This window comes from Pyrus communis, chromosome 1 (assembly GCF_963583255.1).
Source record: "Pyrus communis chromosome 1, drPyrComm1.1, whole genome shotgun sequence".
NCBI classification, from domain to species: Eukaryota; Viridiplantae; Streptophyta; class Magnoliopsida; order Rosales; family Rosaceae; genus Pyrus; species Pyrus communis.
Window position 1 is genome coordinate 2,352,871 of NC_084803.1, and position 16,398 is coordinate 2,369,268.

Below are 16,398 nucleotides of genomic sequence, written 5' to 3' on the forward strand. Positions count from 1 at the left end.
TTTCTCTTTTAATTGGTAAAATACAACCAAAACTCTTAAGGAAATTAAATTCCAAATATAACATCATCAATTCACCAAAATTTGGGTTTGTAACCGTTGCTGCCAACTAGCTTTTAGTTTGGTTGTATTTTTCTTTCTAAAGTTTGAATCTTCATTTCTATTGATAAAAAGATGCGTTTTTAAAAGTCTTCGAAAAAAGTTATTAGAAGATGAATATATATACAAAATGCACATTTAAATAGTAGAATCATTTTTATGGTAATTAGGTGCTTACAACAACAATACGTTTACACCCTGAAAGCAAATCTAAACAAGCCACGTTTCTTTTTCTTTCCTTGTTTTATAAGCAGAGCGTCAAGATCCTCGAACAAACATATTGGACCCCATCGCCAGGCCAAAAAGAAACATTTGCAGCACTACTTACGTACGACGTCTCCAATGTGCTGACGTTGCAGGTTACGTGTTTTATCAGAACGTCACTCGTGATCATTTCATACATATTTTTCCAACACACGGATTTGATTTCAATATTATTCAATTTAAATTCTCCTCATATGTTCAGCCGTGACGGCAATTAAAGCCATTAACACCTGCGTTGAATCAATTGTGAAATTTCCTTTAATTTAACGGATAAGATTCAAGACCTCAACCCCTACCCTAAATCTATATATATATATATATATGTGTGTGTGTGTGTGTGTGTGTAGGTTAAGGACCTTTGGTTATATACACCCGTCTGCAGATAGCATATTGTTTTCCTTCCCAGCTAGCAGAACAATCTAGCTAATTATATGAGCAACCTGCAGGCTTTTGAATCTTTACATCAACTTATCTGTATCTATAAACATGGATGCTCGTACGCCTAACAAACAAAAGGTGCTGAATTTGATTCTATATTAGTGTTTTTCATTTCTGGGTAATAACCGAGCGAATAAAACCTTGAACCCCAGACATAGTGATTTTCCACACATTTTTTTAGCTTCTTTCACACTCCTCTTTGTTTATAGTCATCGAATTGAATAAATCAAGCAAAATCAACAACCAGAATTAAAAGAGTGTGAAAATCATGTATCTGTATATAGGAGTTTTTTATTTTGTAAGCCTAACAAGCATAATCTTAACTCATTTACCCACGGACTTTCTTCCATGCTTCGCACGACTTGGGTTGAATAATTATGATAATTTGACTGATTTTGCCTTTGTATTATTGTTGATGATCATGATCAGGTTGTGGATAGTGTTCAAGAAGACTTACAACGTTTGAGGAATGAGAATGCAACCCTAAGATTCCTGCTTCAAGCTATGACCACCAGATGCTCTATACTTGAGCAGAAGCACCACCACCACCACCAAGTGCATATCCAACAACAACCGTGTGATCATCAGCAAATGCTCAACAGTGCGATTACGAGCAAGAGACCGAGAACTGATGATCATTGCGATCAGTTTCCGGCATCCCACCATAAGACATCACAGTTCCTAGTAAAAACCGACTCTAAAGACAACAGCCTTGTAAGTCAAGTCCTCCCTTTATATATAATATTGAAAATTATATATAAACCTAAAAGCATTAGGGTTCATTTATTAATATTAATTGTGATTTTGTGAATTCAATTGGACTAAATTATAGATTGTGAAAGATGGATATCAATGGAGGAAATATGGACAGAAGGTCACCAAAGACAACCCTTCATCCCCTCGAGCTTATTTCAGGTGTTCCTTCGCTCCTCGATGCCCTGTCAAAAAGAAGGTACCAATAAATGAATCATTTGTCCAAAGAATTTAAGATTTTTATTGATTTATTTACTAATCACACACACACACAAACACACACTTCGGTAAACAAGAGGCAATTACAAATGAATCCACTAATATTTTGTTCTTTAACCTAAACTTGTTTATCCTGTGTTTTCCGCTGCGTCAATTTTAGGTACAGAGATCCATGGAGGATAACTCCTTCCTCATGGTGACATACGAAGGAGAGCACAACCACGACACCATTAATGATTCACTACTATTTGGACAATTTGCATGTTCAGTAGCTGCAGGTGCTGATCTTCAGAACATTATTATGCCCATTAGTGTTCCTTCAAGTAGTATCGAGCCTAATAATGACGTGATTAATGTAAGTTCCTCTCCACCGGAGCCTGTAACCCTTGATCTTAATCTCTCGGGCTCGACTAATCAAGAAAATGGAGCATTAGGAAGCCCTCAAAGCATGAATTGCGACAGAAGAATTGAGGATTTCATTGCTTCGTTAACCAAGGATCCCAATTTCACACAGGCTTTAGCTGCGGCAGTTGCACGCTCGATTACAGGACCTGCAGACAGACCAAATTAATAGCCGATTAGGAACTTAATCCATGGATTAATGATGATTTATGTAATTATAGTCGTAATGATGATTAGGAACTTAATCCATGGATTAATGATGATTTAAGTTTTACTTAACACTGTCATGTCCATTAACGAAAACCTAGTACTGTCAAGTGTCAAGTACATGAGGAGGATTAAAGTTTTTGATGAACTAAGGCATAATTAAAGTTTGTATCTCCTAAGTATCTCATGACGTGAGGAGTACATAATAAGTTATTATGATATGATTAAATTGATTCAGAAAACTCTTTATATTCAATAGGAATGATATGAAAGTTTTTTATCGAACTTAAAGGTAGACGATGAATTACTCATTTTCAACACAAAAATCTGATAAATAAGATTGTGAATAAAAAACTGTCAAACTCCCGAGACATAAAGGAACTCTGGCTAACTCAGCTACTCAAATCTTTAATTCAGGCTTTTGGGGCAAAAATGCCATAAACAAATTACTGTTTTTAAAGACTTTTCCACCTCCAGTGCACAAAATTATAATCAATTAGCCGCCACATTTTTCTGCGTTGAATTTGACTGGCCGTCCTTCCGCAATCAGCAGGTTTTAAGGTTTACAAGCAAATGACAACGTGATAGAGAGGATTGTAAAAGAGAAGTTTTCTAATTTGTTTTTATCCATTTAAAATGAAAAATCGCTCACTTTTGCTTTTCGACATACACAGTATTTTATGAGTTACGCACTTCAATTCAGTAATAATCATTATACGAAGCATTATTATTAAAAGACTTGTAGCTCAAGTTGTTGAAAATACTCATTCACTCGAAGTCCTATCTTCAAATTCACAGTTCTTGAGAACCTCAAACTTGAACACGTGTGCACAGAGTGACATCAGAGTGGGTACGTCATGCAAAATTGGATTAGGGTGTTGATTATATCACACTATTAACCATGGTTACCATGTCATTTCCCATTTAGTTCAATAATGGTACGGGTGCCAACCTGAAGTTGTGGACCACAAACGCAGTTGACTAGAGCATCAAGACAAAGACCAACACCTACCCAAAAAAGCATAGCTCTGGTTGTTGTCCTTTCCTCCATACCAGGAGCCGTTGGGAGAGCAAATGACAGTTTTCGATTATGCTCAGGTGTATCTTATTCATCGAATTTTCTACCGTAACATCTAATGAAAAGAAACTCCAACACGTAAGTTATGTTAAAGCACACTATAATTTTTGTCATGCACATAGCCCTTTTCTCAAATTTTTATTTATTATATTGCCTTTTTCTATTCTCTTGTATCAAAGATTTACATCCCTACAACTAAAACAAAATATACATAAGAAATAACACAGCTAAAATTAGTGACGGGAAAATCCGAAAAGGAAACCTAAAAGGCTAGCTACTGCGGTATATTTATACAGCAAAAATTCTTCAGTCGTATCGTACTAGTGGCTTGTCGAACCGGACTCCGTAAGCCCTCCAGCATCTCTGCTCCAGAAAACATTAAACCGTGTTAACAACAACAATGAAATCAAAAGAGACTGATCAGAAGTTCCTAAAACAAAATTAGAGCACGAAATGGGCTTACTACTTAAGGTGGATCTCTGCCTTCTGTATACCACCAGCTTTACTTTAAAACGATGAGGAAAACATTCTTCTGCACGTCACCAGAATCGGATGTCCCAGTTGTATTAGTGTTCTTGGTCCTTTGAACCGATTTCATCCGTGGATTAAGAAGTAAAAAGATTAAGAACAAAATAATGAGCACAAAACAAGGAATGCAGTGATTCACCACATGTTCAAACAATATACATCATGATGATGTATTAACACAAAATGGTAACCAACAAAATCCACTCACCTCTTGCGGTCCCATGATTCAGGGCATTATCCAAAGAAAGAATGGTTTGCATGATCCTTTTCAGCTTTTCCGAACTTCTGATCTGATAAGCACACTAGTGGAAACTGATTAAGAGGTGAATATTGCAACCACAAATGAAAACATACGTACTAAAAATTGAAAAATGCTCGCCTCATCAGCCACTGAATTGATGGTGTTCAAATTCTTTCTGAGGTCGGAAACCTGACAAATTGCAACACCATAGACAAGTGAATAACACGAAGCACAGCAGAAACAGAGAGCATTGGGAATAAAACGATTAGAAATACAGTCCCCTCACCTGGGTGTGGAATTGTATTTTAAATGAGAAAACTCTGAGCTTGGGCTCTACCCGTGGCACTTTCATTAATTCAAGGAAAAACTGTCATAAAGTGCACAAAGCAATTAATTAAAGCATAAAATGTAGAGAGAGACAGTGGGGGATGGGTGAAGAAGAGTTAGGATGCTGATCAAAGTGATTTCTCCCAGACAGTTCAATACTAATACAAAACTAAGACTCTAAATAGAAAGAGCAGCTTAAGAGTTATGCAGTTGACACCAAAATATATTTTATTTCAGCTGAACGATAAGCAACAGCAAGCTATGCATATAATTAAAATGCACAGAATAAGCAACAGCAAGTTTTTGATGAACTAAGGCATAATTAAAGTTGGTCTCTTCTAATCATCTCATGACGTGAGGAGCACATAATAAGTCATTATGACATAATTAAACTGATTCAAATAACTCTTTATATTCAATATTGAGGAGTGATATGAAAGTTTTTTATCGAACTTAAAGGTAGACGATGAATTACTCATTTTCAACACAAAAATCTGATAAATAAAATTGTAAATAAAAAACTGTCAAACTCCCGAGACATAAAGGAACTCTGCCTAACTCAGCTACTCAAATCTTTAATTCAGGCTTTTGGGGCAAAAATTCCATAAACAAATTACTGTTTTTAAAGACTTTTCCACCACCACTACACAAAATTATAATCAATTAGCCGCCACATTTTTCTGCGTTGAATTTGATTGGCCGTCCTTCCACAATCAGCAGGTTTTAAGGTTTACATCTTTTAAGGTTTCACAAGCAAATGACAACGTGATAGAGAGGATTGTAAAAGAGAAGTTTTCTAATTTGTTTTGATCCATTTAAAATGAAAAATCGCTCACTCTTGCTTTTCGACATACACGGTATTTTATGAGTTGCGCATTCCAATTCAGTCATAATCATTAAACGAAGCATTAATATTAAAAGACTTGTACCTCAAGTTGTTGAACATACTCATTCACTCGAAGTCCTATCTTCAAATTTACAGTTCTTGAGAACCTCAAACTTGAACACGAGTGCACAGAGTGACATCAGAGTGGGTACGTCATGCAAAATTGGATTAGGGTGTTGATTATACCACACTATTAACCATGGTTACCATGTCATTTCCCATTTAGTTCAATAATGGTACGGGTACCAACCTAAAGTTGTGGACCACAAACGCAGTTGACTAGAGCATCAAGACAAAGACCAACACCTACCCCAAAAGGCATGGCTCTGGTTGTTGTCCTTTCCTCCATACCAAGAGCCGTTGGGAGAGCAAAGGGCAGTTTTCGATAATGCTCAGGTGTATCTTATTCATCGAATTTTCTACCGTAACATCTAATGAAAAGAAACCTCAACACGTCAGTTATGTTAAAGCATACTACAATTTTTGTCATTCACATAGCCCTTTTCTCAATTTTTTATTTATTATATGGCCTTTTTCTATTCTCTTGTATAAAGGATTTACATCCCTACAACTAAAACAAAATATACATAAGAAATAACACAGCTAAAATTAGTGACGGGAAAATCCGAAAAGGAAACCTAAAAGGCTAGCTACTGCGGTATATTTATACAGCAAAAATTCTTCAGTCGTATCGTACTAGTGGCTTGTCGAACCGGACTCCGTAAGCCCTCCAGCATCTCTGCTCCAGAAAACATTAAACCGTGTTAACAACAACAATGAAATCACAAGAGACTGATCAGAAGTTCCTAAAACAAAATTAGAGCACGAAATGGGCTTACTACTTAAGGTGGATCTCTGCCTTCTGTATACCACCAGCTTTACTTTAAAACGATGAGGAAAACATTCTTCTGCACGTCACCAGAATCGGATGTCCCAGTTGTATTAGTGTTCTTGGTCCTTTGAACCGATTTCATCCGTGGAGTGAAGAAATATGTCCACTGGAGAACAGCTTTGGTTGCTGAAGGGAATACGGTGATATATATCACTATGACTTAATGTTGGCACTCTTAAACTGAGTCCGTAACAAGTGCTCGGACCCCTTTTTGGAAAGATTTCCCGCTTTCATCTTCTCGTTTTCTGCCTCCTTGAGTGCTTTCTTCTTTTCGAATTCAAGCTGCTTACAGTTTTCCCCGTGTGCTCGGACAAACAACCTCACAAAGTTGAGCAGCGTAGATACAACTGCATGACAAATTTCAAAACTCAAATAGAAAATGCGATAATGCAGTTGAAGAGTAAATATTGTCAGAGAAATCACATTACTTCATTCTTAGCATCTAGTAAGAGGATCAATAAACAGTTTGCATGTTCCAAAGAATGCCCGACACTCAACGCAGAGGGTATAGACCAGGACTACTTCTGAATCATCAGAGAGTATTTATGGATGATAGAATTACTTATGATTCATAGAGAACCAGAAGCACAACAAAGTTGGAAAAAATGTACCTTGCTCAAATGGGCAACGAGCAGGATCTTCCCCAAAATAAAGAGCCAACGCATCTGCGTTTCTCCCCTGAAGACAACCGCATTGAAAGTAAGTTTAACAATGGTTTCTTAGAGGTCACAAGCAAACCCAACAGTTTAACAAAAGTTGATACATACCACACTAGAATAAAGTGACGCCAACGACCTCACTTCAGCTTCAGCATGACCAAGGAACTCCTTTAGCGTCTGAAATTTCTCAGTAGATAAAATAAGTTAGCATCAAAATAGATTTACAAGAAACAGGATGAAATCACAAGCAACAAATGATCTTAGTAAAACAACTTGAATGAGAGGCAGTTGATGAACTTTGCTATCAGTGGTTAAGTGTTTATTATCAAAACCTTTAGGATATTCATTTATGATGGTCTATAAATTTTACATGTGAGCCAATTATGTCATCTAATTTAGTTTCTTCAAGCCAAATATGCCCAAAACTTTATGCATGTCACCTTGCAAAACGTTTCTGACACAGGACCATCATTTTCTGAGGCAGTCAACTCTTGCACAACCTTCTCTAGCCCTTTACTAATGGCTTGCATTTCCTCTGCCAAATATTTCAATTGTACCTACATCATAATTAAAATTTAGGCCAGTCACACCAAATGTATAAGTGTTCACTGTACCTACAAGAATAACGAGAAAAAAGAGAGATTATACCTTTGTTGAAGCCTCCAAACTTACAAGGTCTTTCGGAAAATCAAGAAGTTCTGGGAGCTTCTCCGCAAGCACCTGCAGTTTGTTGGAGATGAATAGAATTGTCAAAGTTCAAAATTCTACACTTACAGAACAACTCTATAAGAGTTTGGGACTTAATCAAATAAATGATTTCTATATGCTTAAACTTCTCCAGCTCAAAATGCACAAAGGGAAGGAGAAGAAGTTCCACAAAAGATTAAAACAATGGACTAAGGGGCTTAAAGAAATCACCTTACAGAGGTAATGCATGAGAGTCATCTTGCTATTCCGGGCTCGTGTATCAGTGAGCTTAAGTAGACTATCCAATCGAAATCCAATAGCAGAACCTACAGGTATAATTAAGTAAAAAAAAACTAACTGCAAGCACAAAGAAAGAATACAAGATACTGGAGCTTCTAGTAAAAAGATTCAGAACAAAATAATCAGCACAAAACAAGGAATGCAGTGATTCACCACATGTTCAAACAATATACATCATGATGATGTATTAACACAAAATGGTAACCAACAAAAATCCACTCACCTCTTGCGGTCCCATGATTCAGGGCATTGCCCAAAGAAAGAATGGTTTGCATGATCCTTTTCAGCTTTTCTGAACTTCTGATCTGATAAGCACATTAGTCGAAATTGATTAAGAGGTGAATATTGCAACCACAAATGAAAACATACGTACTAAAAATTGAAAAATGCTTGCCTCATCAGCCACTGAATTGATGGTGTTCAAATTCTTTCTGAGGTCAGAAACCTGACAAATTGCAACACCATAGACAAGTGAATAACACGAAGCACAACAGAAACAGAGAGCATTGGGAATAAAACGATTAGAAATACAGTCCCCTCACCTGGGTGTGGAATTGTATTTTAAATGAGAAAACTCTGAGCTTGGGCTCTACCCGTGGCACTTTCATTAATTCAAGGAAAAACTGTCATAAAGTGCACAAAGCAATTAATTAAAGCATAAAATGTAGAGAGAGACAGTGGGGGATGGGTGAAGAAGAGTTAGGATGCTTATCAAAGTGATTTCTCCCAAACAGTTCAATACTAATACAAAACTAAGACTCTAAATAGAAAGAGCAGCTTAAGAGTTATGCAGTTGGCACCAAAATATATTTTATTTCAGCTGAACGATAAGCAACAGCAAGCTATGCATATAATTAAAATGCACAGAATTATAAATTATTAAGTCAGCACTTGCCTTGCTGTCTACAAAATGAATTCTCAATTGAAAAGAAAGTAGATGTAAGGGAAAGAGGGAAAACGTGAAATCCACTCACCTGTTCACATTTTCCCAAGTTTTCCTTGTCTCCATTGTAACCCTGAGCATCAAAGCATGATTTGTTACTCAGAAAACAGAAGCCTTATTTACTATTGTAAGCAATTTCAAGTAAAAATTAACAAGGGCATATTTATAGAACCTCCCAGAGTGGCATGGAGCAGAAGCTTACAACTAGATATAAGTACCTTGAGTAATTCCATCTCTTCTTTTGTTGGACAAAATTTTATGAGGTTCTCAACCTGATCAATATCTAATGCAGAATCGTCCAAGGCAAGCACTGAACTCTGAAAGATGTCAGTTGAAAAGGAACAAATTAGAAAAGCTACATTAAAGTAGGAACTTTTGTACTAAGATCATTGCACCCAACATCCAAAAATCAGAACAAAAGTTAATATCATGCATCTTTTCAGCAAAGAAACAGCCACTACTTAGTTGCTAGTATGTGAAGTTTTGAATTGTAACATTAATCAGCATTTAACTCTCATCTATTTGTTTACAGAACCACAGACTCAACTCAAACTGTTGAGAATATACAAGAAAACGTATGCATTTAGGTTTAGCTTACCGTCAAATCAGGCAAAGGAATTTTAACTTTAGTAAGCATTATTTCGCAATTATATGCCCGCCTTAGCTCAATCTGCAAGAACCAGTAAATTTCTCATTAGAACTGAGGTGGCAAAGGAAGACTATATTCAATTAATTCAATAAAACAAAATAAGGTACAATAGCCAACACGCTAGATAGATCCTCACTTCAAGCCAGTTAACTAGCAATAACATATTTACCAGATTTTTTCCAATATGCAAAAAAATGACAAAAAGGAGAGCTCCTGCGAGCTATAGACTTTATGACCAAGCACGATTGCTATTGGTTCTGTACATACTATGAAGTTCCACTTTGCACATACTGCTGAATTAATAATTTGCTCCATTATATACAAGTTACATCAAAAGTCTCCTTGAGGGACCAGGTGAGGAACATTACTGATGTAAGCTAGGTCAGGGAAGCCCACCCTGTATTAACAGATCGACACAACTCTAGTTACCCACAAATGAAGTAAAACCAGTATGCAATGCAAATTACCAGCTGAACTTTTTCAGATTTAGGTCCTTTGGTACGACCACCAGATTTTCTTCCTGTATTCCCATGGTCTGAATTTGTAGTAGCCGCAGAAAAAAGACTCTCAAGTTCTTTCATGTCAAACTCTGGAGGCCTGGAGCAGAGAAAACGGATTCAGAATAGGGTGCAAACTGTATGAATTTGTAAAAACTAATAAATTATTTAAAGAAGTGGCATACTTGGTTGCTTCATCAGCTTTTTGTGCTTCAGCCCATAAGCTTCCGTGCATCGCTCTTGTTAATTTTAGCCAATGATATGGCTTCAGATTGGCCTTTTTGGGTTGAGGCTGATTTCTGGAACATGGACTCATTAGGCCCCGTCCCTTCAGACTAAACGGAACTCCAGAAGGTGGTCCAGGAATTGAAGGAATATTACCGTTACTATCGCTGGAGTTGGATGTGAGGGAACCACCAGACTTTGATACACCATTAGGAAGAGGAGGAGGTGGAACAGGTGGCACAGGTGCAGCATTCTGGGATAAGGATTCCTTTGGTGCCAAAGCTGGAGGAGGGGGCAGTGGTGGTGCAGAAGGTGTTACATTCGAAGTTGAGGCAGGGCCTGGACGTAGAGGAGGTGGAGGAGGTGGAGGGGGGCCATACGTGACTGCTGAAGAAGCAGTACCAGGGGATGGAGGTGGAGGTGGAGGGGAAGCTGCAATAGTGGGGGCCTTGACTGTGGATGATGGTGGTCTTCCTGAAAAAGGAGGTGGAGGAGGGGGAGATGGGGTTGTAACTGAGTTCTTGACAGAGGATGACATTCCCTGGAAGGAAGGGGGAGGTGGAGGGGGAGTGGGGGGTGAGAATGAGTCCTTGAGAGAGGATGATGGTCCTGGAAAGGATGAAGGAGTAGGAGGAGCAAGGGGAGCTGAACTTGAGTTCTTGAGAGAGGATGATGGAGATTCCTCCAAGAAAGAATGGAGCAGAGGAAGAGGAGGGGGAGATGAAATTAGAATTTTGACAGAGAGAGATGGAGATGACCCTGAAAAAGATGGGGGTGGAGGAGGGGGAGGGGGAGCTGAAATTAAGTTCTTGACCGGGGAAGATGGAGATGGCCCTGAAAAATGAGGAGGTGCAGGGGGAGGAGGAATTGAAACTGTGCCCTTGCTATCAGAGGATGAAGATGTCACTAACTGATTACGAGGTGGAGGTGGAGGTGGAGGTGGAGGTGGAGGTGGAGGTGGACGGTGGAGAGGAAAAGATGCTGACTGACCTCTACCCTGTAATGTAGTTTTAGTGTGTTCGGTAAGCAAATACTCTGGGGAATTTGAAGTCTGTTGTGGAAGTTCTGGTGGCAGAGGAGAAGGTGGATTAGCAACATAAATCTTTTCTACAGTTGCATGCCCAGAAAATTGTAACGAGGAAGGTGGTGGTACGGGAAAAGACAACTTACCAGGCTGCAGAGGTTTAGGTAGAGACCTTAGAGTTAAATCAGGAGCTGATGGGGCATGCGATACAGGAGATACAGTTTCAGGCTGTCGGATTTCTTCTTCCTTATGATCCTGCAACAGGGCTGTAATGCCGAGGGCTAAGGCACTTTGATATCTTGATATTGGCACAGGCGATCCTTGCAAGGAATTACAATATGAAACTGGTGCAGATAGGGAACCTTGACGTGCATGCTGAGATATGATTTTAGAATGGGTAGGGCGTAGGAGAGCAGCTTGTAGGTCTTGGGGTTCAATCTTTTTTCTGATTATACCACTGTCTAGAGACGGTTGAATGTTGGAGATACATAGTTTCCCAAGAGCCATATATGGTGGACTCTGGATACTATTTTCTGATGCCTTTGGTTCTGTTTTACGGCATTCGGGAAGTGATTCTACCAGCAAGTTCGCTGTCTCTGTAGCATGAGCAAAAGCAGTACCATGTTTCCCCTGAGCCACAGATACGGTACTCTTGATAGCAGTTGCTGATGAGTTCATTTCTGATTTAATAATATTTTCTGTTGCCTTTGGTTCTGATTTAACTCTTCCAGGAAGTGATTCTACCAATAAGTTGCCTGCCTCTGTGGTATGAGCGGAAGCACCATCATGCTTCCCCTGAGCCACAGATGTGAGACTCTGGACATCATTTTCTATTGATTTAACTTCTGAACTAAGTGTTTCAGGAATTGATTCCAGCAAAAAGCTCCCTGTCTCTGTAGTATAACCAGAAGCACTATCATGTTTCCCCTGAGGCACGAATGTGAGACTCTTGATATCATTTTCTGATGACTTCACTTCTGATTTAAGTATTTCAGGAGTTGATTGCAGCAACAAGCTGCCTGTTTGAATGTTATGCAAAGAAGTACTATCCAGTTTACGAGGAGCACCTGACGAGGCAATCTTCTGGAGTACATGTGTTACATCTGACTTTGGATCTAGCCAATCCACGCTGCTAAACATTTCCTGAACCTTTGCAAAAGCTTCCACAGGAAGGCCATCTTTCTCCTCCATACCAGGCAAATCAATATCTATAAGAGAAGAAGCAGCATCCATCTCCGAGAAAAGAACCTTCATCCAGATAAAATTATTAACAGTTGTGATAATGATTTAATTTGCTCCTGAACATGAAGTTGAAATTTCACTAAACAAAAAGATAAAGGAGAACGCAAAGGGTAGATGAGTACCTCTGCTCTGAAATCCTTGGGAAATTGATCCTTAACATTCCATAAGATGTCTATGTCCTCACGATTAAGCATCAAAATATTGGACCTTATAAAGGCCGTATTGAACATGATCCGAAACAGCATCTCTTCACGTTCCAGATCGCTATCCAGACTAATACACTCTAGAACCACATCACCTTGGATATGGCAATGTATATCAATTTTAACTAGTTCACAATCTGCCTGCACCAAGAAGTTAAGAATTAAAATGAAGTTCAAGGCAAAGCATCAACATATAGATAAATGAAACCATGATATGCAAATATCCTACTTAAGCTAATAGGACACGAGAACAGACTTCCAGCAACTTCCAATAGTACAATTAAGAACTTAAGAGTACAATTGTGGGAAGAATAAATGATCCAAGCACATGAGAACAAATCACCAACAAAAACTCTTTCTTGTTCAGGAAAAAAAAACTACAATCTACAATTACCAAGGGAAAAAACATATAAATGAGAGTAAAATGACTTAAATCACCTGCTTGTAATGTCGTACTAGTTTGCTCCTTTTTGGTGTTGAGAACAAAACTTTAGGAGTTTGATCAGCAGCCATAAAAGGGTCCTGTCCATATATTCTAAATATTGGACGGCAACCTCCTTCTCTGTCCATATTAGGAATGAATCTAATGATGATGCAGTCCAACGTAAGCGCCCTATCCAGTGGAGGCCATTCTGATCCCACATTTCTTCTTGTTATATACTGCAAATACCTCAGTTGTGAAGGCATTGGATTCAATGGTGACATTAACTGCAAAAGTTCCCTAGGTGCTTGCTTGTAAATCATGTCCAACGTCTTGTGCTCCTCAGTGTACTGCTTCCTGTAAATCAAGAGTGCAGCCAGCATGAATGCCAATACCAACCACCCACCTCGTTCACAATGCATCAAGAGCACATTCTGTTGCCCAAGTGAAAGCCAGCTTTCACTTGATCTCAGGCAGTGGTGGATCGCTTCCATTGTAAGAAGTGGGCAACCTTCATAGTGGCGAGGATAGTCCATTACTGTCATGTCATGCTCAGACAATATGTTGGAAAGCAAGCTTTGGTGTTCTCCATCTCGAAAGTTAAAGACCATGAATGAAGCATCAGGAAACTGGTCACACAGTTGACCTGCTATGCCTCCTATGTAGACTTTATATTCATCTTCTTCCATAATGTTGGTGGTAAAACAGCAATCAAAAACTACATGTGCAGAGAAACAATTACCAACATGTAAATGCATGTAGTTTAAATTCTTCTGCAGCGTAAGTGCATAACTACACACAGAACTCGTGAACAAACCAGCAAATACAAAACAAATTGGTTCCTTCGGAAACATTCATCAGCGTTCAACTGTTGAAGGATATGCATATTAGCATGTATATACAGAGCATAAAAAATGGATAAATTCCACATTAGTGCACACATTGTATTGAGCAAAATTTGTATATCACCACACCAAAATCAAAAATTTCATAATTTGTGACTGAGTGGAAATGAAGTACTGACTTTAGATTCATTTCTTCTATCAACTTTAGAGTTAAATGCCAGTAAAAAAGTGTCCGGCATGTGCCCACAAATCAACCCTGAACCCAATTCCCAGGACATAGTAACGGAGCCGCCCCAAAGTTTGTATCGGTCAAACTAGTGCCGTTCCATTCATGCATATTCTGTCCAACTAATGCAGTCAACTTCATTCTTAGGAATCCCAAAAGACACAGTAAATATGCATCTCCAAATATAGACATCTTCAAATTGCAAACAAGCAGCTCTTAGTTGAGATTCTAATAACAAAACACGAGAAAACGAACATAAAGAACGAAAAGTCCCAGTAACACCAACCACATTCAAGGATTACGCAAATTTAACAAACATCATCTTCAATAAACCAAATTTGAAAGAAATTAAAGCCCAGAAAAGCATACCATAAACGCTCTCAGATATCTCCAAAAGCCCGTCCGGCGGCTTCCGGTAGAAGAACTTCCTAAACAACGCCATTGTTCCTCAAGATCCGAAAACACCCCACGAAAAACCAACTCCCAAAACCCCTCCAATTCAACCCGCATTGCTCCGAAACGTAAAACCCATCTCAGCTCGAATACCCAACTCACGAAATCCCCAGAGGAATTAAATAACCAGGCCCCATGAGAGAGAGAGAGAGAGAATGTTGAGGAACCAGAAGGAATGGATTTTGCTGGGTTTCTACGGAAAGTGCTTCTGAGAGACTTAGCTTTCACATTCACACACTTATTTGTTGTGTGTATCAGAGAGAGAGAGAGAGAGAGAGAGAGACTTAGCTTTCAATCAACAATGGGGTATCTTCTTCCTACGTTGTATCAGAAAAAATGTAGAGAGAGAAAGATGAGAGAGAGAGAGAGAGAGAGGGGGATCTGGGGTTTGTCTCTGTCTCTGTTTGCGTCTAACGGGTTTAGGAGAGAGAAAGGATGGAATTAGAAAAGAATGATGATTATGATGTGTCTGTCTTTGAATTTTATTTCTTTTCTGTTTTTTTTTCTTCTGACTTTTTAAATAATTATTTTGCTTGCTTTGGTGGCACATCATCGCACGTGTGTTGTCATGAACTAATAAAACTATGAAATGACGACGCAAGTCATATTGCTGGTCGCAGCTTTGTAACAAACAACGGTCCTTCATGCCTTAAAATTTTCTTTCAGAATGCAGTTATAACATACTTCTTTTAAATTTATATATTAAATAAAGTCGTACATCCAACACTGCCTAATTTGTGAACTCCTACACAACACGTGAAATTAGCTCTCTCCCTCAACAAAACCCTAGCCGGCTACCTCTATCGCTGCCAGCCTCTGGCTATGGCTGGGGGCCGATGGTGGTAGCTTCCCTCCTAGTCTTTTCTCCCTTCCTCTTCCCCCATTTTTTCTCCTTTTTCCCATCCCAGCCTTCCCCCCTTGCCATACACAACTTCCTTTCCTCTAACACCACACGACTTCTCCTTTTTGGCCTTCACCAACCTCATCTCCCTTCCCTTGCTTCTCTCCCACCATTTCGTGTGCAGCATTCCTCGAATTTATGCCTTGGATCTAGGCCATGCCCCTTTCAAGATTTTTTTTTTATTTTTTTTTATTTTGGTTCGGCGTTGGCTTTTCTTGATGTGGGGTGGATTCGGGCTGCAGGTGGGTTGGATTTACCTTCGTCAACTCTTTTACGGGGTGGTATCACCTTCCTCGTCTGGTTCTGGTGGCTGCACTAAAGTGTGCACTTAGATTTGGCGGCTTGGCTTGTTCTGCCGACTCGACTTGATCTGGTGGCTAGGCTTGTGCGGCTTGGACCTGGTGGCTCTGCTGCCTGTTGCAACTAGCCCTTTTGGTGCTCGATGTGTGGACGCCAGTACCTCACTCCGGCAAATTTGTTGGTAGTCTTAGCATGTGTGCCTCGTCCCCCTGTGATGAGTGGACCAGCGGATCCCTTCTCGGAGTAGTGTAGTTGTTTTCACTCGCCTTATGTGCACCGTGGTGGCGCTATTGTTTTGGCTAGATTGGTCTTCACCTTTGTGCGATGCGTTATGTAGTCTCATTTGTCAACGGTGACTTGATGTGGTCTTATTCTGCTGCGATGACTTTATGTGGCCTCGTTATTCAGCGATGACCATTGTGGTTGTTGCGGCTATCGTTTGTTGTGACATATATGTACTACTGACACTTGTGCGCTTGGCGATTGTGTGTT

General features: G+C 39.2%; 4 protein-coding genes across 5 annotated transcripts; 1 reads left to right on the top strand and 3 right to left on the bottom strand.

Annotated features, from left to right (window-relative positions):
• The first annotated feature begins 621 nt into the window (after positions 1–621).
• LOC137718620 (WRKY transcription factor 18-like) lies at positions 622–2,884 on the top strand. Its single transcript, XM_068458171.1, has 4 exons — positions 622–876; positions 1,228–1,512; positions 1,631–1,750; positions 1,931–2,884. Exons 1-4 carry the CDS (start codon positions 847–849, stop codon positions 2,339–2,341), a joined length of 846 nt encoding a protein of 281 aa, XP_068314272.1. The 5' UTR covers positions 622–846; the 3' UTR covers positions 2,342–2,884.
• Positions 2,885–3,587: 703 nt separating this feature from the next.
• On the bottom strand, positions 3,588–4,853 carry LOC137729497 (formin-like protein 17). Of its 2 annotated transcripts, none has more exons than XR_011068002.1 (5): positions 4,513–4,853; positions 4,365–4,415; positions 4,194–4,275; positions 3,921–4,038; positions 3,588–3,820 (listed from the first exon to the last, which is right to left on the bottom strand). XR_011068002.1 is itself a non-coding variant. In XM_068468462.1 (5 exons), exons 1-5 carry the CDS (start codon positions 4,576–4,578, stop codon positions 3,732–3,734), a joined length of 357 nt encoding a protein of 118 aa, XP_068324563.1. In that variant the 5' UTR covers positions 4,579–4,853; the 3' UTR covers positions 3,588–3,731. The 2 variants fall into 2 exon arrangements, 1 of the variants encoding a protein (XP_068324563.1); XM_068468462.1 differs by having other exon boundaries at positions 3,921–3,989.
• A 1,092-nt stretch (positions 4,854–5,945) lies between these two features.
• LOC137712178 (formin-like protein 18) lies at positions 5,946–12,888 on the bottom strand. The gene is made up of 16 exons (XM_068451303.1): positions 12,680–12,888; positions 10,252–12,563; positions 10,037–10,166; positions 9,519–9,590; positions 9,139–9,237; positions 8,952–8,993; positions 8,520–8,600; positions 8,330–8,422; positions 8,201–8,282; positions 7,909–8,003; positions 7,639–7,710; positions 7,431–7,547; positions 7,099–7,167; positions 6,943–7,009; positions 6,279–6,678; positions 5,946–6,178 (listed from the first exon to the last, which is right to left on the bottom strand). Exons 1-15 carry the CDS (start codon positions 12,800–12,802, stop codon positions 6,485–6,487), a joined length of 3,648 nt encoding a protein of 1,215 aa, XP_068307404.1. The 5' UTR covers positions 12,803–12,888; the 3' UTR covers positions 5,946–6,178; positions 6,279–6,484.
• Positions 12,889–13,189: 301 nt separating this feature from the next.
• On the bottom strand, positions 13,190–15,042 carry LOC137748944 (formin-like protein 18). The gene is made up of 2 exons (XM_068489136.1): positions 14,622–15,042; positions 13,190–13,899 (listed from the first exon to the last, which is right to left on the bottom strand). Exons 1-2 carry the CDS (start codon positions 14,692–14,694, stop codon positions 13,190–13,192), a joined length of 783 nt encoding a protein of 260 aa, XP_068345237.1. The 5' UTR covers positions 14,695–15,042.
• Between the last annotated feature and the right edge of the window lie 1,356 nt (positions 15,043–16,398).

Coding starts and splice junctions, on each gene's coding strand:
- LOC137718620 (XM_068458171.1), top strand. CDS start 847: ATGGATGCTCGTACGCCTAACAAACAAAAG. Junction 1,513..1,630: donor ACTCTAAAGACAACAGCCTT/GTAAGTCAAGTC, acceptor ACTAAATTATAG/ATTGTGAAAGATGGATATCA. Junction 1,751..1,930: donor GATGCCCTGTCAAAAAGAAG/GTACCAATAAAT, acceptor CGTCAATTTTAG/GTACAGAGATCCATGGAGGA.
- LOC137748944 (XM_068489136.1), bottom strand. CDS start 14,694: ATGGCGTTGTTTAGGAAGTTCTTCTACCGGAAGCCGCCGGACGGGCTT. Junction 13,900..14,621: donor GATATCTGAGAGCGTTTATG/GTATGCTTTTCT, acceptor CTGCACATGTAG/TTTTTGATTGCTGTTTTACC.
- LOC137712178 (XM_068451303.1), bottom strand. CDS start 12,802: ATGCTGTTTCGGATCATGTTCAATACGGCCTTTATAAGGTCCAATATT. Junction 12,564..12,679: donor CCAAGGATTTCAGAGCAGAG/GTACTCATCTAC, acceptor ATCTGGATGAAG/GTTCTTTTCTCGGAGATGGA. Junction 10,167..10,251: donor AAAGCTGATGAAGCAACCAA/GTATGCCACTTC, acceptor TCTCTGCTCCAG/GCCTCCAGAGTTTGACATGA.
- LOC137729497 (XM_068468462.1), bottom strand. CDS start 4,578: ATGAAAGTGCCACGGGTAGAGCCCAAGCTCAGAGTTTTCTCATTTAAA. Junction 3,990..4,193: donor GAATCATGGGACCGCAAGAG/GTGAGTGGATTT, acceptor GGTGACGTGCAG/AAGAATGTTTTCCTCATCGT. Junction 3,821..3,920: donor GCAGAGATCCACCTTAAGTA/GTAAGCCCATTT, acceptor TTTCTGGAGCAG/AGATGCTGGAGGGCTTACGG.